General features: G+C 37.6%; 1 protein-coding gene and 2 pseudogenes across 1 annotated transcript; 2 read left to right on the top strand and 1 right to left on the bottom strand.

Moving 5' to 3' along the window:
* The first annotated feature begins 2,419 nt into the window (after window positions 1–2,419).
* Window positions 2,420–9,156, top strand: LOC120204059 (annotated as a pseudogene).
* Window positions 9,157–10,115: 959 nt separating this feature from the next.
* On the top strand, window positions 10,116–10,745 carry LOC120203958 (syntaxin-125-like). The gene is made up of 2 exons (XM_039204085.1): window positions 10,116–10,244; window positions 10,422–10,745. The coding sequence occupies exons 1-2, from the start codon at window positions 10,116–10,118 to the stop codon at window positions 10,743–10,745; spliced, it is 453 nt and encodes a 150-aa protein (XP_039060016.1).
* Window positions 10,746–11,082: 337 nt separating this feature from the next.
* Window positions 11,083–22,139, bottom strand: LOC120204073 (annotated as a pseudogene).
* Between the last annotated feature and the right edge of the window lie 398 nt (window positions 22,140–22,537).

The following is a 22,537-nucleotide window of genomic DNA, read 5'->3' on the forward strand; positions in this document are numbered from 1 at the left end:
CTACACTTTTAATTTTTTAAAATTATACTTAACGATCGGTTTATTTCATCTTAGTACCCACCGTTAAAAACTTAACACGTTTATACCTAAACCATCAGTTTTGATCCATTTTAGCACATAAACTTTCATTTTTTTCAAAATTGAACGTTAAATTTTGAACAATGATACTAAAATGAAATAAAAACTAAACTTTAGGTATGATTTTGAAAAAATTGAAAGATTGGGTACTAAAATGAAACAAAACTGATAATTTGTACTAAATATGTAATTTACCCTTAAATATAACAACAAACAACGGAGAATATGAAAATTGAAGTTTTGGTCAAATATTAATACATTTTGAATTTAAGTCTTATCATTTTATTGGTTTAAAATAGAATTATTACTAAAGAAAATGAAGAAAAATGAAAATAATGTAAAAAAAAAAAAGATATAATGAATCCACGTTATGTACTTTATCTTTTAAATTTTACATTTATCAAATAATCTAAGTATGTTCAATTCTTAATTTTAAGTAAATTATTAAATATGTTTTAAAATTAACTTCATTAAATTTTAATTTTTTGAAGCTTATTTTTTGAAGTTATTAAACAAGAATTAAGTTTCTTTTATTTATTAGAAAATAAAATTACAAAGGCAACACTTCTATAGAGATAAATATTTTTACAAAAAGAAAATTATAAAAAAATATACATCAAAAGATCATATTCATCCCTATAATAAAAATATATAATTTTTTTAATAAATATTAACTTTCTAAAATTTTTATTTAAATAATTAGATTTTATAAAAAGAATGAAGTTCAAAATATGTAAATGACTTAAATGTTCATTTGTCCCATATATTCTTTTTATTGAGTTAAAATTTAAATTAGTGTAAATTACATCATTCTTCACTAAACTATATTTTCTCCTATTTTTCTCACCCAACTTTTAATTTACTCACCGAACTTTACAAATTGAATCATTTTGCTCACTCTGTCGTTAACTATTTAACAGCATTATGACGTGGCACATGCATCAAAACGACGTCATTTTGAAAACCTAAAATATACACCAAAACGATATTGTTCCGAATCCTATATTGAAAGTACGATTAGTAAAATAGGAGATAGAGTAAAGTTCATGGAGGAATGGTGTAATTAACCATTTTTCCTTATCTTCTTCATTTTCTCTGTGTTGGCCACCATGTCATTTTCATTCTGTCCACCGTCGTTGACGGTGTTCGTTCGGTCCCAAATTTCATGGTCCGTTCATCTCGACCCCTTGAGTCTGAATCTGATGGTTGTTTCACCAGGAAAATGTCCTAAAATCCGTGAATCTCGACTGAAACATTTAGATTTCCTCACTTTCAATCTCAAATTCGTGGACTTCGGAGTAACTTTCGACAAAATGGATGTCGGATTCGGACTCACGATGTCGAGGCGAAGCGACCCATGAAATTTGGAACCAAATGGCCACCATCTACGGCGGTCGACCGTGGCAACGGTGACATCTGACCATCTTCTGTTTTTATTTAATATTTTAATTATTTTATATTAAAAAATTAAAAAAAATGCCATATCATCCAAACGTTAGAGAGAAAACGGGGAGTGAACAAAATGATTCAATCTGTAAGTTCAGTAAACAAATTGAGCAAATTAAAAGTTGAGTGAGAAAAATAAGAGAAAAAATATAATTTAATGAGGAATGCTGTAATTTTCCCTTTAAATTATTTTGCTGGACATTCTGTGGCTTAAATTGTTAAAACTATCTTCCTTGCTTCATTTAAAAAAATTTAACTAATCAAAATATAATACTAGATAATTTTTTTGACGGACCTATTTACTCTAAAAGAGGGGAAGTTTTACAGTGCGACACCTTTAATATACAATAAAAAAATGTTATTGGTTTTTTTATTATTTAAATAACAAAATCGATAAAAAATTACCTAAAACATTATTATTTATACTTAAAACATCGATGTTTTTTAACATTTCCGGTAAAGTATCCAATAATAACAAAATCGATAAAAATAATAATATTTTCGATAATTTTTATCGATTTTATTATTTAAATAATAACAAAACCGATAACATTTTTTTTACTGTATATTAAAAGTGTGGCATGTGATGATTTTCTCAAAAGAGACCTCGATAATAAGGACAAAAACGGAAGATACAAAAACACCGCCAACGAATAAATAATCCGCCAACACGCCTATATTTATTTATTTAAAAACAAACTTAGAATCATTTTCTAATTAATTTTGGTTAATTAATTTTGCCCCTTTAATCCTTTAACCTCTTTGCTAGTGTGCTTTCTCTTTTGTTCTCTTACGATATTGCAGATCAGCCCCCTAACAATCTTCTCTTTTACAGTTTCATATTCATGAAGATTAAGAGCTTAAAACTTACCTATGGCGTTTTGAAATGAAAAGAATGTCTTCCACTTCGGCAGCAGTTTCGTCTTCTCGGAATTGCTTCAATTCCGACTGTAAAGAGCTGAAACCGGAAAGATCGAGGAAAGGATGGCGCCTACGAACTGGAGAGTTCGCCGAGCTCTGTGATGGATGCGCGTCAGTTTCACTCTCCACCGACTTCGTCTCTAGCACTTAAATATGTTTGGTTTAATTTAGTATGAAATTATGTTTGCTGCAGAAGTGGTTTAATTTAGAGAATTTTTATTAATTTGAATCACAAGTTCGAAATGCTTGCTTTGTCGCCATTTTTGTTTGTTTGTTTGAGTGTTAGGTCCTAAAAGTGAATTGTTGCTATCATTTTTTTGGCATTTCAATGAATCTGAATTAGGCTCTCTTTGATGTTTAGTTCTGCTTTTCAAGAGGGAAGATTTTGTGATACTTTTCACTTGAATGCTTCTGGTTGGAGGAGTTGCTCATGTGGGAAGGTAGTAACTTAGTATACACATTTATTACCGTTATTTTATTTGCTATAGCTATAATTAATTCCGTGTTATGATATTGAATGTATGCTTTTATTTGCGAGTCATGTTTTTATTTATTTTTTTGTTTGCAGCGGGTGCATTGTTTCATTACTTTGTTGGATGCTGGAGGAATAGAATGCATAAGCTCGTGGAAGAAAAAATGTTGCTACGGTGAGCATGGATGATTTTAATATGGTATTCTGGTGTCTCTTTTAGACTGTAGTTGTTAGTTTCAAAATTTTGGGCATAATCTTCACTAATTCTTACTTTTACGTTTACGTTAAGGGTCTGTGAGGGAACTGTTTCTTAATTGATAGTATTCATTTGGTTGTAGAATATGTTATGATTATCTTCATTGCACACTGTATCTCAGGGTTCAAATTCTTCATCGCCACCTTATTTGCTTGTGCACTCTTCTTTGTCTGATAGATTTAAAGATGATTCTGCAAAAGGTAGGGGCTGGAGTCAGCTAGCTGGTTTGGGTACTGTACCTTGGCGGCAAGTGCCCAGTTTGTTCAATTCTGCAATTCCCCAGTCTGAGTTGCATTTTACGGTTCCCTATGAAGTTGACTTTTCCACTGGAAATGACAAACTAAATGTCTCCAACGGATTATCTTCTCCATGCCTGAGAAAGAAGAAAATCGAGGACTTCTCTGAAAATCTAATGAATGGGTCCCTGAAGCTTGGTGCTCAGGATATACGTGAGAATGGAAATGCAGGTTCTGAAAAACATTTCCCTGTATCAGTCATGGTAGTCCTAGGAAACATATATCCATGAGCATTAATGCTTGCATAAGTAAGATGTGAATATCTACATTACCCTTATGCTTGCATGTACATTTTCTTCTGCAAACATTGTCAGTAAAACAGCGGAGTGGATGCTGAACCTTTTGGAAACCATTTGTTGTCCAGGAATCAATTGTGAGAAGCAGTCTGGTCCATGTTTAACCAATTCTCAGCATCCTTCTCAGAGGGAGGAGCAATATTATTTACCATTTGGCTTAACTGTACCTTATACATCTCCAGATGGAGCAAATGGTCAAATTGGGTTTCCTTGCACGCATTTGCAACTGAACTCTGAATCTCCTCTGGCCGAGCAATTTCATTGTAATCAACATAATAGGCTTGATGCATCAGGTGAAACTCCGATTCATAATGGGAGACCTAGACCTGATGGCCACAGAATAAATCTACTATTTCATTGTTCTTGGCCTAGGTTTACTGATGCAGACCTGCAGCAAACATCTGGAGAGTATCCTTTTCATTCTATAAGGTATTCTTGATACTTCGAATTGCAGAACATACTAGGCCAATTATCATTAATAATTGATTTTGCAGAGTTCATTAACTTTTAAGAAACAAGCTTCGTTCTTTAATGAAATACTTAAATATACATTTTTGGGGGGAAAACATCCACTAATGTTAATTCTAAAATTTGTATTATATCTTCTTCTTTAAAGAAAGAAACATTTGCTTCTTAATTCCTATATACTGATCATGACATTATTTCTTTGGTTAGGCTTAACCATATTTAAGTTCAAGTACTATAATCACTTCTTTGTTTGAGAAAATGTTGAGTGCTAGTGATGCTGGGCGAATTGGTCGTTTAGTGCTGCCAAAAAAAAGTGCGGAGGTGAGTCATTGCTCTTAGCTTTATAATAAAGTTTGTAGATTCATGTCATAAGGCTTGGCGGCTTATAAGTTTTGTTTACGTTTATTATCTTGATCATTTTTTAGTGGCTTAGGTTTTGACTATAAATTTTTGGTATCACTTTGCATACTTCGTCTTTTTTTGCTGGAAACACTCTCATTTTGTTCTGTAATCCTTAATTTTAATAATTCTTTTGCTGACATTAAAAGATGAGCCTTGAGTTTGGTGTTGTGCATCTTAGTTTCCCATCAATTGTTATCTATATGACTACATTATCATCACTTACTAAATTGGTATCACGTGACAGGCTTATTTTCCACCAATATCTCAGTCAGAAGGGTTACCTCTTAAAGTACAGAATTCAAAAGGAAAGGAATGGGTATTTCAGTTCCGCTTCTGGCCCAATAACAATAGCAGAATGTATGTTTTAGAGGGGGTTACTCCTTGCTTACAGGACATGCAATTGCAAGCGGGCGACATAGGTAACAAATTGATATTTGTGGGACACAAAAAAATTAGTGATTTCAATAGTTTGTGCTAGAGGCCCAAAGTTTGCCTTGTTCAAGTTATAGCTCAATCTGTGCTTCTCCTCGATTTTATTCTCTATAAAATTTATGGTTTCTGTTAATTACTAATTGCCGCTTGGATTTCATGTTAATGATGGCCCAAATTTTATGAAATATACGTGTTTCCTATTTGCTATCACCCTATTCAGGGATGGACTGAGAGCACCCTCCCTGCAAATTTCAAATTCCTATTTATTTTAGATATTTTCTTTGTATTTTTTTAAAATATGTTTTGGCTCCCTAAAATTTTATAAGTTTGTCTTCTCCTAAAATTTTATAAGCTCGTCCCTCTAACTTCAAATCATCCTGACCCTATTCATTTTCTTTGTCCTTCAATTGTGTTTTACATCGTTGCCTGTTTGATTTATGTACTTACTGATATGGTGGCTATTTCTTACTTCAAAACTGCTAACTGTTGTTTCCTCGGTAACATTTACTCGGTTAGAGGCTGGAGGGAAGTTGATCATGGGTTTCCGAAAGGCTGCACCTACCTCAACATCTGAGCAGGTTGGTCTTGCACAATTATTTACAGTTCTGATTGTGCACCTGTATGTTCCATATCTAAGATAACATGCAATAGAACTAGCTGTACAAGTAATTTGGTTCTCATTATTGTTAATTTCATCTGATGACGATGCATTTATGCTTCAATCATGGTAAAACATTATAACCGTTGAAGTCAGATTTACATACATTCATGTGTTTTTGTTGGCAGGACAGTGAAGCTAAAAATAGTAATGGAGTTTCCATGCGAGAAGATTTTAGTGTCACAAAACCTAAAACTAGTGATATTATTGAGTATTAATTCTTTAAAAGATAGCTCATGTTCACCTAGCTTTTTGTTAATCAACCAGGCTGATCTGGCGGATCCAACCTCATTTTCAAAATTTGGCAAGTCAGGACACATAGCAAAGGAACCTTCAGGAACCAAACCAGCAGTTTCCAGAAAGAGGAAAAATAGCAGTCTGGGTTCAAAAAGTAAGTAAGCACCAAAGAGTCGATAATGAAGATCTCATAGAGCTGAAAATAACATGGAAAGAAGCTCATGGGCTGCTGCGCCCCCCTCCTAATCATGTGCTCAGTGTTGTTGTGATTGGTGGTGTTGAGTTTGAAGAATATGAGGTCTGCCATCTATTTATTTAATTTGTTTGTTCTTTATCTGTTGTGATTGAAGCATCTTGGTTGAAAGTAGTTGCAATGGAAGCCTTCTACTTGTGTGGCGATTTTTTTACAGTCAATACACACTTGATGGACCCATATAGGTTGCTCAGGAACCTTTATGTTGTTTCTTATTCATGAATACTGCCACGGGCTCAGATTAATCTATTTTTAAAGATTTGATTCCATTTTTGTCACCGACTGTTCAGTTTTATTTTGCTAAGAGTATGAGAGTGTTCATTATTTTTTGTTGCCTACTGATATAAATTGTTACTTTTACATTTAATAAAGTTTATTCTTTTCTTGGGGATTCTATCTTTTTTTTAATTGCTCCAAAATTTCTTAATTTTGTTATGTTCCTTTTTTACAGGATGATCCTATTCTTGGGAGGCCAACAATATTTGCATCTGATAATTTGGGGTAGATCACTTTCTTTTGGATGCTCTCGCTTATGTTAAAGAAAAAAAAGATTAATATAAAAATCTCAAATTATATCTTTTTTCCATTTAGGTGCTAAACTTTTTTTCAGTTAATTCAGGTGCCTAACATTACCATTTTAAGTGTCTCGGGCTTAAATATTGTTAGAAAAGCCCGTTAAATAGCACGTGTCATATTTAGGTAATTTTAAATTTTTATTTTTTATTTTTAAATAAAAATATTCTTATATTTTAAAAACCTAATTTCTCTAAAATTACAAAAAAACCCAGATCCCTAAAAATCCCTAAAACCCCTAACCTTAACTTTACCATCTCCCTTGCCGACCATGGCCCTCGTCGCCGATGTCATCCTTGCCATCTCTCTTGCCGAACGTTGTCGTCTTTATCGTCGAGATGGACGTCGAGGTTGCGTTGTGTCACGATTTGTAGCTTTGTTCTTCGTGAGGTTTAGGGTTCGTCAGCTCCTAATTTGGTGATTGTTCGTCAGATAATTGGTCGTCGGGTGGATGTGCAGTTAATTGGAGGTTCAACAGACAACAATGATGACAAAAGGCGACGGCTGGTGTAGGTTTAAGTATTGAAATTAGGGTTGTTAAAGTTCAGGTTTTTTTTAAAGATTTATGGAAATTTTGGATTTTTTGAAAAAATATAATTTAAAGTCTCATTTTAAATAAAAAATTTAAATTATATAAATGTGACACGTGTCATTTAACGGAATATTTTAATGGCTGTTACGGTTGAGGAACTTAAGATGGTAACGTTTATAACGTTAAACACTTGGATTGATCGAAAAACAGTTTAGGCACCTAATGGGAAAAAGAATTATTTTAAACATTTTTTTGTATTAAGCCAAGGAAAAACAATCAATTTAGTGCTTAATACTTGGCTGTGATTTGGATCATTTTGTGGATTTATTGAGATCTCTACAAATCCTTCATGATATTGAAATATTCTGCTGTACTCACTGTAGGTTTCTTGGGAGGTTAATTAAAATTTGTAAAGTCAAATTGAAAGCGATGTCCGAACATCTTTTACTTTGTTATCTCGTCTTATAGATAGCAATAATTCTTGAACCATGCAAATCCCAATGTGTTGGTCTTTCTTGTCAGGGAAATTATTCAGTGGGCTCAATGTGAAGATTGTTTTAAGTGGCGCAGATTGCCTTCGACTGCTCTTCTTCCTTACAGATGGACCTGTTCCAGTAACTCGTGGGATCCAGAAAGGTCAGCACTAATTCATGCATTTTTTTCTCCATTTGCTAATGCTGACCCTGTAAAAAAAAAATGAAAAACACAAAATTAGTTTTTGTATGAGCATTGCATGAGCACATTGTTTCCGTTTTCCATGTTGACAGATCTTTATGTTCAGCCGCTCAAGAACTGACCGCAGAACAGCTGGAAGATCTGTTGCCACGCTGTAATCCAGGTAAATATTGCTTACATTTTGGTATGACTTACCTGGAAAGTATGAATGAATTTGAATTCTTCACTGATGACTTTTGTGTAAAATTCAGATTCTTTTATTTCGATTCATTTCCTAGTGTGACCGGCAAATTGGTTTTTGTGATTGTGATTGACAGCTGCTTCTAAGAAAACGAAGGCTGCTAATCGGGATTCACAAAATGTAGATGCTTTAGATGGGTTGGACACTCTTGCCAACCTAGCTGTCAGGAGAGGGCAAGGCTCTCCCTGCTTCATCTCAAGCCACTACAAAGCACTCACGGCATAGACCTGGTATGCATTCAGCCCCCGAGTGGGAAGGGCCCCAAACACAAGCAGACATGTTCTTGTAATGTTTGTCGAACAATCAAGAGAGGCTTCCGCACCCTCATGCAGCGCCGTGAGAAGAAAGTCTGAAAAAAGCTGCAGAAACTACATGCAAGAAACTGAAGCAACCTTATTTACCAGATAAAGAATTAGATGCTGATCCTCTCCCCTACACTAATGCAGGGAATACCAGTCGTTCAAGCCCGGAAAAGGTTGTCATTGAGGGTTCAGAAGATGATCTTAACAGAGTAAAATCCTCAAATTCATCTTTTAAAGGCCAAATCGACTTGAATATCCGACCTGAGCGAGAAGAAGAGCTGTCATCTGGTTCGGATTCAGGCAACACATGAGATTGCTTCAAGATACCACCAAGAGATACCATAGGCAGCAAAGTATGTTGAACTTTAGTGACGATAGTAATCCAGAACTCACTCAGATACACCCTGGTAACGGCTTAGAAGAAGAAAAAAAACAGTAACAGTAATAATCTTGGGGCCAGTCATCGAGATACTGAAGGGGACCATTCAGCAGTTGTCTCTATCAAAACATCTGCACCCACATCAGCAACCGGTTAAGCTCAATGCACTATTTGTGTCGAGGGCGTTACGGATTAGGTTATACATCTTCATCAGCATTTCTTCATGGCTGTATATATATATATATATATATATATATATATATAAAAGAATAGGGTATAAGGTCACAATTATAGTCGAATTGTAGCCGACTGTTGCTGGATTGTTTTGTTATATTGTTGGGTCTGGTTGATTGTAAGAGCCTGTTATGATTGGCTAGGAGATGTTCACCAGTCTATATAAATAGCTTAGTGGATCATGATGGGGGGGAAAAAAAGAGATGATGCAGTCACACTTTCTTCATAAATAGCTTTAGCGTTCTTTCATCCTCTGCCACCGTGGTCTGCCATCTACCGTTAAATACGCAGGCGATTGGATCGGTGGTCTAAACCTTGATCTCTTTAGAAAACATGATCAAATACAACTTGCTAATCCCGTTATAATAATGATTTAGTCAAAACCATCACGACATAGTCACGTAATAAATTTGAATTATTATTTAAGTATCTTATAAAATTTATATTTATATTGTTAATTTTCATAAAAAATTCACAATCCTTTTGTAATTCAATTTCCAAGCACATAATCCTATCGTAAAAATCTAATCACTTTGATATGATGGAAGGACACCGTCACTGAATTTATAGATAGCCTATTTTCCCATCACTTTTGATTGATAGGACCAGGTCAACGACAAGAGAGGATGTCAAACCCCAAGTAAATGGTCCTTCCTATTTTTAGATGAACTATTTCTCAAATCTCTTTTTCTTACAAAAAAAAAACCCTTTGTGTTGTTTCCCTTCGATTTATGAAAGTTTTCTTCTCTTGTCTTCCTCCTACATTGCTAATTACTACTAGTTAGTTAGCAGTCCATGTAGATGAAGATAGCCCTAATCCCAACCAAAAATTAATCATTACAAATAAGAATTTTAGATTTGTCCATTGCCACCAACATCATCTCTTTTCATTCAATTTCTCTGTAATTCATTGAGAATTTGAGCCAAGATGAATGATTTAATTTCGAGTTCGTTCAGGAAATACATGGACCTAAAACAACAGGCGTACATGGACAACCAGGAAGCCATAACTGAGACCGTTAACCTCGACAAATTCTTCGAGGACGTCGAAAATGTTAAAGAAGACCTGAAAACCATGGAGACGCTTTACAAGGCATTATAAGAAGCCAACGAGGAATGCAAAACGGCACACAATGCCAAGATCATGAAACAGCTACGTTCTCGAATGGACACCCATGTCGAACAGGTTCTCAAAAGAGTGAGCCATCAAAGGGAAGCTCGAAGCTCTGGAAACTGAAGACGATGATGGATGATTTCCAAGGTTTTATAGCTCAGGGTCAACATTTCCGAGATTCAAGAACGACACGACGCCGTTAAGGAGATCGAAAAGAATTTGCTCAAGCTTCATCAGATATTCCTGGACATGGCTGCGCTCGTCAAAGCTCAGGGTCATCAACTGAACGATATCAAAAGCAACGTTTCACATGCATGCTCCTTCGTCAGACCAGGGACGGAGCAGCTTCAAGAGGCGAGGGAACAACAAAAAAGCTCAAGGAAATGGACGTGCTATGCCATCATTGCTGCCATTATCTTGATTATCGTAATCCTCCTGCCGCTGCTGCCAACGATCATAACTTTGCTTAAGCACAAATAGGGATGGTAATGGCATGAACATTGCGATTCGGATATTTGTTATGATGTCCACTCAATAATTTTTTTCTCCTGAATTCTCTTATAAGGTTCGGATTCGGATAAGTATTTGTATTGATTCAGATCGATCTCAGATATCCATTGTTCGAATATCTGTATATATTATCTGAATTCATTTCACTTTTGTAAATAATCAATTCGGATATTCGATTCGATTTTGATTTCTTACATTTAAGATATTGCAATGTATTTTTATTATATGAGAAGTGATTTCAAGGAACCGACATTTCATTGAATTTTATAGCCCAAGAGTAAATTTGCATTGAGACACGCTTACAGGCATTTTTAACAGGAAAGATAACGAACGTCCCCATATTGAATTAAAGAACGTCACCATATTGAATTAAAGAATGGCAAGGGAATTTACCAGGAAATCCTCGAACATAGGAGATTAACGTCCCTTCTTCATCCATCTTCGATATATACGGCCCGATACGGACATGGCCATGACGAAACGGCCTAAGTGATTTCGGCTCGACCACATTTTTAATGTTTCGGTCGCAGATGATTTAAGGACTAGATTCAATTCCTGTGCACATCTCGCTACCGTGCCACCTCACCTGTAGGGACCACAAAGGAAAAAGATACTGATTTAAGGATTGTTATCGGACTTTCGAAGGATGTAAGCACCGTGCTATGTAAACCGTCGTTAAGAATGTCGAGTTACTGTTGGGATATCGGCCTGCAATTACTCTTAAGAGCGGATTACCTTGCAAGTGGTGGAAGAAGTTTTTGAATCATTTGTAGCTGCATAGAACACTGATTGCATCATTCTCGCCTGCATTCGAATTTCGAAAGACAATTAGTCCATACTTCATAGTGGCTTCATTAAATAGATAAAAATAGTTAAAGAAACCGAAAGGCAGAACCTCTGCTCGGCATGAAGATCAACACCGACACCACGCGGTGCTGAAACAGTTGAGCGTATCATTGGACCAAAAACTGCTACGAGCTTCAGAAGCATTTCCAATGAGACATTTACATGCCTGTATATTCATATTGCAAACCAGAAATCCGTATGAGCAGTTGAGCATCACAAGTAGAACTGCCCATTGTCTAAATTTGAAAAAAAAAACAACCAAATAACACACGCATGCCTAAATCAAGTTTCATGCTGAGTTTTCGAAACAACCGACACTTCAAATTTTCTGAAATTACCTTTCCATTTTGCTATCTAATAAGCCGATAAGCACGGGAAGCAGGATGGAAAAGAGCTCTAAGGTGATAACCTCCATTTTTTCCATGGGAACACCAATCACATTGGCTTGCACCTGCACCAGAAGTCATCAAGTCTAAGCTAGGGAGAATCCAGGTGACAAGCCTCATTTACTTAAAAGCAGAATAAAGCAACACACATGGAATGTTCCCATAAATATTCACAGAATGATCAGGCAGTTTCCACAGGGCACCGATAGAACCTTTAATGTCAGTCTTTTCCCAAAAGTGTCGCACTACCTACCGGTTACCACAAAAACAATTACAAAAGAAAACTAATATGTAAGAAGCAAATAAATAAACAGAAGTTCTAAAACATGCAATGACTACTATCGATCCACCAATTACATCTAAGAACTGATGCTGAAGCTTACCTGTAACTTTGTCAAGCGTGACCGAAGAGTACTTAAGAATACATCATGCATTTGCATCAGACTTTCGGCTAGCTTTCCATCATTAGCAGAGATCGATTCACCCTTTGGAATTTGGCTTTCGATAATTGTAACACTCCCGTCATTACCAGCACTCAATCCCCCCCTAGAAATTTGATTTTCAGTAACTAAACCAGTTGGTCTACTCATATCATTTCTAGAAAGTTGATTTCTTGAAACAATCCCATCCGAAATGGAAGTTGACTCGCTTTGAGTGATTTTGTTTTTGGTAATGATCCCATCAGAAGCCGAGGTTGATTCCCTTCTAGAAATTAGATTTCCAATAATGCTGCCACTAGATGCAGAATTTGATTCCCTTCTAGAAATTTGATTTACAGTAACGATCCTATTAGATGCAAAGGTTGTTTCCTTTCGAGAAATTTGATTTCGAGCATTCATCCTATCTGAGGTGAAAGTTGATTCCCTTCTAGAAATTCGATCTCCAGTAATTATCCTGTCAGAAGTAGGGGTTGTTTCCCTTCTAGGAATTGGACTTCGAGTAATGCCACCCTCGGAGCTAGAAGCTGATTCCGTTGTAGAAATTAGACTTTCAACAGGACTTATATCATTGGCCGAGATAGGTTCCGTTTTAGATATTTGTGTTCCTCCTTTCTGTCAGTTTAAAGCATTAGAAATAAATTTAAATCAATCACAAAAATGCGGAATCTTGTGAACATGAAAATCTATATTACTTGGTCAGAAGTAGGGGTTGTTTCCCTTCTCGGAACTGGACTTCTAGGAATGCCACCCTCGGAACCAGAAGCTGATTCCGTTGTAGAAATTAGACTTTATCATTGGCCGAGATAGGTTCCATTTTAGATATTTTTGTCCCTCCTTTCTGTCAGGTTAAAGCACAAGAAATAAATTTAAATTCAATCACAAAAATGCGGAATCTCGTGAACATGAAAATCTATATTACTCGTCATGCAAAAACCGGAATTTGAAACTTTGAGAAAAGATACACTTAAGCTCACCATTATGGATGATGTTTTATTGGCTTCGGGTGCAGCAAAAGATATACCATCAGTCACTGAATCATCACTGCTGTTCAATAAATCTCTTCGTTCAAACCTTTCAACCAGACTGCGTGTTCTTCCTCTAACAACAGCCACTGCCAAGGGAGAAATTTCTAAAGATCGAAATACATTCAGTTTAATATATCAGAAGACTTTGAAAGAAAGAGCAAACCTCCATTCACAAATTTGACATTCGAGTCTTCGTTGAGATTGAGGGATTCATTAACTGAAAAAGATATAGAATAAACCAAACACCATCATTAGCAACTATAGAAGAAATAAATACGCCACAAACTATCGAAAGAAAGACAACAAGGTTATGGAATAATACACAAATGTATAACCTTAACTGATTTGCAAATGAATAAAAATGTGTACAAGAAAACTTACGAGCTTCTTGTGTAGAGGGTGTCTGCGGTGATAGTATCTCTTTGGATTTTTCTGTGACAGTCTCAATGTTTGAATCATTTTCATCACATGTTCTATATCCATTCTCCGATACAAGCCTTGTTAGTGTATGTAAATGCATGGTATATAAGTTCACGTGAACTGTGCATGATGGTTGTGCAGCTGAGGATTGATTCACTGCAGCTGATCAGTTGAAGTAGTTAGTTTGTTGAGTTAGTTACATCATCAGTTATAGCTATAGTACTAGCTATAAATACTCCCCTTGAGAGTTGTAATACACACGCATGATATAATGAATTTCAGAAGATTCATTTCTCTCATTTACTTTCTTTCTTGTTTTTCATAGATTAGACATTTGTTTATAATCTTTACATGGTATCAGTTGCCAAAACGGTCCTGCAGTTTCTGTTTGCCTCTTTTCTTGGAGGTTCTTGCCCTTCTTTGACAATGGTGAACTTGCAACAAGCTGATGTTCAGTCTCCGGTGAATACCACAGTTACCTCAACGTCATATGGCTCTTCAGTCTCGTCCAGTGTGCAACATATACCCAAACAAGATGTCATAAAGCTTACCGAGTCAACATACCTTCTTTGGAAGCATCAGGTGACCCTTATAATTGATGGCTATGGGTTGATCGCTTACATCTCTGGTGATAATCCTGCTCCATCTCAGTTTGTTACAAATGAGTATGGGCAGCTTGAGGAAAATCCAGTGTATCTTGTGCATAGGCAACAAGACAAGTTGCTTGCCTCATGGTTGTTGACAACGGTTAGCATGGAGGTTTTGCCACATCTTACGGGGCTCACATCCTCTCGCACAATCTGGAATGCAGTTTCAAGATTGTTTGGAGTTCGTTCTAGTGCCAAGATTTCTTCTCTCAGACACAGCTTGCACTCTCAGAGGAAAGCTGGCTTGACTGTGAGTGATTATTTAGCCAAGATCAAGACAATATGTGATTTGTTGAATGCTGTAGGTTGTGTTGTACCTGAACAAGAACAAGTAAGTGTGATTCTTGCTGGGTTGTCAATGGAATTTGAGTCCATTATTGCTATAGCATCTCGTGATGTAGTGTCACTGGATAGTCTCACTGAAATGCTCCTGGATTGTGAGGCTAGGCAGAAAGTTTTTTTAAGCGATGGTATTACTGCGAATATGGTTGTGCAGCCAAAAGAAGAGAAAGGGACAAGGTCTCAGGCTGTCACTGAAACAGATGCAACAGAAAAGCAGTTTTATTCAGGAGGTCAACAGGGAAGTCAGCAGGGAGGCTATCGTGGTCGAGGCAGAGGAAGGTTTAACAATTCAAATAGACCACAATGTCAGTTGTGTGGAAAGTTTGGGCACATTGTTCAGCGGTGTTATCGTCGTTTTGATCGAGATTTCACTGGAGTTGGCAGTGAAGATCAGTCTGCTGAGCAGTGGAAGAAACCAGTTGAACAGATAGTTCCTGTGAATGGACATGGGTATAGTCACACGCTGCAATCTCCTGTCTTCTACTATCCATCTACCTTCATGCCTGGTATGCCTTATGCTTTGACTCGTCCAGGACTGCCTTACTCCTCGAGTCAGGTAATGAATACCTTCCCTGGTGACTGTGGAACTCTTCCTGCAAAAATAGAAGGACAAGAGTCATTTGTTCATACTGCACCTACAGCTTTTGTATCCACTGTGCCTAGTATGGCAGCAGCTCACAGTGCTCCAAACCACTCCAATGCTCTGTGGTATCCAGACACTGGTGCCACTCATCACGTATCAAATGATCTTGTACCCTTCAATTCAGGTGTGTCATACAAAGGTAACAACACTCTTTTAATGGGAAATGGTGAAGGAATTAAAATTGATCATGTTGGTCAAGGCTTTCTGTCTTCTAGTCTTAGACCTCTGGTGTTACAGAATATGCTACATGTCCCACACATTAAGAAGAAGTTGTTGTCAGTATCTCAATTCACTCGTGATAACAATGTGTTTATTGAGTTTCACCCTTTTGAGTGCTTGGTGAAGGATGCACAGACTCGGAACATTCTGCTGAGAGGGAAGCTCACACATGAAGGTTTATACCAGCTGCTACCGTATGAAGAAAAGAAATCTTGTTGCATGGTGAATAATGTGACCAAGGCTTCAAACAGTCTGGAACTTTGGTATAGGCGCTTAGGACACTCCTGTGAGAAGACTGTCAAGAATGTTATGAAAATGTGTAATATTTCTAGTAGTGAAAACAAATTGAACAATGTTTGTTCTGCATGTTTACAAGGCAAGGCTCACAAGCTACCTTTTTGTAATTCGTTGACTGAATACAAAGAAATTTTTCAGCTGGTTGTGTCTGATGTGTGGGGACCTGCTCCTGTAGTTTCGACTGAAGGTTACATATATTATGTATCATTTGTTGATGTGTTCAGCAGACATACCTGGGTGTATCTAATCAGAAAGAAATCTGAAGTCAGCCAATGCTTTCTTAATCTTGTAAAGATAGCAGAGGTTCAGTTTGGGAAGAAAATCAAAGCATTGCAGAGTGATGGTGGAGGTGAGTATCAGGCCCTGAAGAGTTGGTTTTTTACCAATGGTGTACAGCATCGAATCTCCTATCCCAGCACGTCAGAACAGAATGGGAAGGCTGAACGAAAACATCGCCACATTGTTGAGATGGGACTAGCCATGTTGGCTCAAGCATCACTGCCGATAAAGTTCTGGAATCATGCCTTTACTATGGCAGTATATATCATAAATAGACTACCTTCTGAGGTCATTTCAGGCAAGACCCCGTTTGAGGTTCTCTATCAGAAAGCTCCTGACTACTCTGGAATGAGAGTGTTTGGGTGTGCTTGCTTTCCCTTCTTGAGACCGTTTAATCAACATAAATTGGATTTTCGATCAAGGCAGTGTGTGTTTCTCGGGCCCAGCACTTCACATCATGGGTACAAATGTCTAGACGATAATGGCAGAGTTTTTGTATCTCGACATGTGAGGTTTGACGAACAGGTATTTCCTTTTGATAAGAATCAATTTGTGTGCAGGTGCCATAGACAAGAAATTGTCACTACTGGACAATTGCCTATATTATATAATAAGTGTGGAGCCACACTGCTTGGAAATCATCATAATGCGCATGGGGTTGGAGCCATCTCGTCTTCTGCATATAGTGATAACCTTGGGACCACACCTCTTGGAGCTATACAAGACAATGCTCATGGGACCACGCCGCTTGGAGCTATACAAGACAATGAACATGGGGCCACACCACTTGAATTAATAGCCGTTCACCATGGTGCGCATGATGGTGCGCAAAGTCCAAGTAATAGTGCCCTTGGCGTGGTGCCCACTCGTGTTGAGACTTCAAGAAATGCATGCGTTGAAGAGTTAAATAGTTATGCTCATGGTGCGCCAAATTCAAATGTGCATGGGCTCCAAGGAAGTGCTCGTGGGGTCCAAGGCAATTCTCGTGTGGCAATTGTATATAAAAGGAGAAGTAATGCGCCTAATATAGTTAATGGAGGTTGTGTTGGCAATGCACATGGGGTCCAAGGAAACTATGAAGCAACTTTAAATAATGATAATGCGCCTATAACGAACAATGGTGTGCATGTGGTCCAAGGAGATTCTCGTGGTGCACATGTGATCCAAGGAGATAGGGGTGCGGCAAACATAAATAATGGAAATAATAGTGGAAGTTATAATGGTGGGAACACAGCTTTTCGAGACAATGGTGCGCAAATTTCAAGCTATGGGACCGCCGCCCATGATAATGACGTTAGTGTAAGCAATGGGACCATGCCGAATGTTGAAAGTAGCGCGAGCAAAGTTCAATTAAATATTAATGCGCATGATGGTGGCTCATTTGTTGAGTTGGCAAATTCACGTGGTGCACATAATTCAAGTCCTTTTGAGTTGGCAAATGCACATGGTGATGGGGCCATGTCGAATATTGAATGTGGTGGTGGCTCACATGGCAATCAAGGTGCGGCAAACATTAATAATGAGAGTATTTTTAATGGTTGTTCACATGGAATCCAAGAAAGTCTCGATAATGGCAATTCTGGGAGTAGTTGTCGTGCACATGGGATCCATGAAGAGAATCACGATGATAGCAATTATCGTGGTAGTTCACGTGAGGTTCAAGAAGAAAATGGTACATCAGAGCCGTGCATTGAAGTTCAACAAAATGTGGAGAGTGGTGTACCACAAACAGTCTTCAATGTTCATCCCATGATGACTAGGAGTAAGCATGGAATCTGGAAACCAAAAGTTTATAACGTTGCACGTTCAGATCGAGAACCATCAAATATCACAGAGGCCTTGATGAGTCCTCATTGGAAAGAAGCTGCACAAGCCGAGTATGATGCCTTGGTAAGGAATGGCACGTGGACACTAGTTCCTCTTCCCAGAGATAGGAAGGCAGTGAACTGTAAATGGATCTTTCGAGTAAAGAGAAATGCTGATGGCTCGATTTCAAGGTACAAAGCACGCTTGGTGGCGAAAGGTTTTCTTCAAAAACCAGGGATCGATTTTGATGAAGTCTTCAGCCCGGTGGTTAAGCCTGCAACGATTAGGGTAATCATTTCCTTGGCATTGTCACGGGGGTGGAAGCTGAGACAGGTTGATGTCAATAATGCTTTTTTGAACGGGCTGCTCACTGAAGAAGTGTATATGTCTCAACCACCAGGGTATGAGCAAGGCAGTGGTGAGCTGGTGTGTAAGCTACACAAGGCAATTTATGGGCTGAAACAAGCACCGAGGGCCTGGTTTGAGCGACTGAAGGCATACCTGCAATCTGAAGGTTTTTGCCTAGCTAAGTCGGATGCCTCTCTTTATGTTCGAAAGACCTCGGATAGCTTAGTGTACTTACTGGTGTACGTTGATGATATCATCTTAACAGGGGATAAAGAGGTGGTTGTTCAAAGTGTTATAGACAGACTGAATGCTCAGTTTTCGTTGAAAGATCTTGGACCATTGCACTTTTTCCTAGGAGTAGAAGTCAGTTATGAAGGTGGTGATGTTGTTTTGAGTCAACAAAAGTATATCCAAGACCTTTTACAGAAACATGGTTTTGGGGAAGTGAAAAGTCTGCCCACCCCTATGGTTTCTAACATAAAGCTGTCAGCCAAGGAAGGAATACCACTTGAAGATGCTGCACGATACAGAAGCATCGTAGGTGCTCTGCAGTACATCGTGATCACTCGACCTGATGTGGCATTTGCTGTGAACAGGGTGTGTCAATTTATGCAAGCCCCACTGGATGTTCATTTTCTGGCAGTCAAGCGAATACTTCGCTACCTACAAGGCACCATTGATTTTGGACTGCGTTTTACACCCTCCTCGAGAATGGCTCTGACTGGTTTTGCAGATGCCAATTGGGGTTCAGATGTTGATGATAGACGATCAACCTCAGGGTTCTGTATATATTTTTGTGGGAACTTGGTCTCGTGGAGCTCTAGAAAGCAACAGGTTGTTGCACGTTCAACTGCTGAGGCTGAATACAGGAGTGTGGCTTGTGCAGCTGCTGAGATGGTGTGGCTTCAATCTTTGTTGGGGGAATTGCATGTAGTTTCACATGGCAAGGCCATATTGTGGTGTGATAATACAAGTGCAGTTGCTGTATGTGCTAATCCTGTACTGCATTCCAAGTTCAAACATGTTGAGCTGGACTTGTTTTTTGTTCGAGAAATGGTGGCTATGGGACAGCTACAAGTGCATGAAGTTCCTGCAGTTGAGCAGGTTGCTGATGTGCTGACCAAGCCTTTATCAGCCCCTTGGTTTCTCAAACACAGACAAAGGTTGCTGGTGGTGCAACTTAAGAGCAGATCAGATTGAGTCTGAAGCAGGTTTGAAGTTGAAGGTTGCAAGGGGAATGTTAGTGTATGTAAATGCATGGTATATAAGTTCACGTGAACTGTGCATGATGGTTGTGCAGCTGAGGATTGATTCACTGCAGCTGATCAGTTGAAGTAGTTAGTTTGTTGAGTTAGTTACATCATCAGTTATAACTATAGTACTAGCTATAAATACTTCCCTTGAGAGTTGTAATACACACGCATGATATAATGAATTTCAGAAGATTCATTTCTCTCATTTACTTTCTTTCTTGTTTTTCATAGATTAGACATTTGTTTATAATCTTTACGCCTAGTCTGAGAATTCAGATCCACTGCTCTGTCTAACCTTTCCGACCTCAAACTTGTTGACTGATGGTCTCTAACATGAGCTGGTCTGAGCAACATTCCTGGTTTTGTCCTTGAAAAGGTGATTGATTCTTTTCCAGAATTCGTAGTCTCTTTCACAACAGGGTTGTTACCCGATTGTCCATTAGGTTTAACATTAACTCCTGTTCCAGGACTCTGCCTCTCAGCTGCCGGATTACTTATTTCAATGGCATCCGATGGGGAGACCACTTTTGTAGAGTTCAAAGAGCCATCTTTCGGTGCAGCAGTCATACTACTGCCAGCAGCTTTTCATGGAAAGCGGAATATCATGTCAGACGAAATATTGCTTAACAAATTAAAGGGTTTAAAATTTTTACATTTGGAAATTAAAGCAACTCTCAGGTTTATGTGCATCATCAGAGAAGTCAATCTCGAAACTGACCAAGAAACAAAGTGAAAAAAAATACAGAAAAGAGGACTTACTGTCAACATATATGTTCTTTATTTCCTTGGTCTTGTAATCAGGCGATAGGGATCATGATCCCAAAGTTGACCTCATGCCACTCCCAGCTTTTTCCAAAGAATAACTTCCCTCAAGATTAAATTTCTTCTCGGAATGGTCATTTCGGCCATATGGCTCAATATGCTAAGACATGCAAATAACGTAAGAAGAAAGTTAAGACAGATTATTTTCACTCAGGTTCAAACCGGCACAATAAAGGAAAAACAATGTCAGAAAACGATGATTGTAAGTACCGCTAAGTCTGCTCCCCAAGCTCCAATAGTATTTCTATAATACGAGCAACCCAAAAGTTTGCCTTCATTGATGCAGATGTCACCGAGTGTTGACCACCCGATATCAGCAGAATCATGACAAACTACTGGCTCCCATGAATAAACCTACAGTTATGACAACGGAAATTTGGAAGTTTGCTTTATCATTTGGATAAGAATCAAACGATTTTACAATGGAAGATTCAAACCTTCAAACCATCGTCTGATCCACAGAAAAGAGTTTTCCCATCAGTATGAAAGGTAATCAAGCGAAGCCCCGCAGCCTAAAAAGAAGCAACATAAACATTTTACATAAGCATGATGGAGAGGTTTGTTATGTTTACTTTTTTTCTTTTCCTTTAAAGTGTGAAAATGATTCTCAGACTACGGACACATAAGCTTATATACCTCTGGTCTTGAAGACCCAATCAGTTCAAAAGTTTCCAAATCCCTACGATGGTGCAACCTCTAGTTACCTTTACAGCATTATCAAATCCACCAGAAACCACCCAGCGGCCATCAGGAGTGAATCTAATCGTGCTAATGCCTCGAGTATGACCCTTGTATGTGTGAGTGTATCCCTTCTTTCTGATATCCCATATCTTTAGATTTGTATCCATGGAACCAGATGCTAAAAACCCACCAAATGGATGGAACTCCAAAGCAGTGCAATTAGATCTGTGTCCAGTAAGTCTGCGAACCACTACACTTCAAGAACAACATCAAGCATTTTACAAGTTAATTATTACCCAATTTTAGTTCAGAATAGTACAATCATTGTACTGTTATTTGGTAGCAGGTTTCCCCTGCTTCTTCGGATTATGGCCTGCCAAGGAGAAACAGAAAACTTACTCTTTGTTTCTTCGAGATCCCAAAGCTTTATCACTCCCGAAGATGCACCAGCAAGCACCAAGACTTCAGCCAGATCAAAAGCTAAAGACTCGACCGGACTAGTATGACCACAAAGACTCTGCACATTATCACGCAAGGATAGACCATTATTCTTGTATTCAATATCCCACAACACCAATATTCTTATTGGCATCAAAAATGAAAATTCAAGGGACGAAAAAATCACAGCCTAAGAGAAATCATTTTAAGGCTAAACTTGGAAAGAATCCAAGTATAAGAGAGAAACCTACCATTAAAGAAGTGGGTTTCCCAATTGACCAGACATTAACTTTATGATCATCTCCACCAGTAATAAGAAGCCTAAACGTCTTTTTCCCCATCCTCAAACAATTCACACTGGCAGTATGAGCCTCAAATTCCTCTACATTCATTTTGTCAAGGGATTAGAGTAATCAAAATAAATCAATAAAAACCCTCCAAAAGCCTTGAAATTCTCATCTTTAGATAAAAATATTGTCTTTTCAATGAACTGAAATTCATCGTAAAAATGCAAAAGAAGAAGAAGCTAAGAACTAACTTTCGAGCTTGATTAAATTTCAGTGACAGGAGCTTTGTAATAAAATTTAATTATTATTTTATAATAATTTGGTAAATTTAATAAAAATTTTGTAATATTACAATGATCGTTTTATAATAATTTGATAAATTTAATGATTATTTTATATTTTTTAAAAATTTAATGCAATATAATCATTTTATAATAATTTAAGGACCTTTAGTGTACTTTACCTCTTTTGAAGTTGAATACGCAGTGTTTCATGATGCATGTACTTTTTACCGTGTTTATTCATTCTTACCAAGATACGCTGGATTTGATTTTCCCTGTCGGACTAGGATAATTACTTAGCT

This window comes from Hibiscus syriacus, unplaced genomic scaffold (genome assembly GCF_006381635.1).
Source record: "Hibiscus syriacus cultivar Baekdansim isolate YM2019G1 unplaced genomic scaffold, ASM638163v2 tig00010533_pilon, whole genome shotgun sequence".
Classification (NCBI taxonomy): domain Eukaryota; kingdom Viridiplantae; phylum Streptophyta; class Magnoliopsida; order Malvales; family Malvaceae; genus Hibiscus; species Hibiscus syriacus.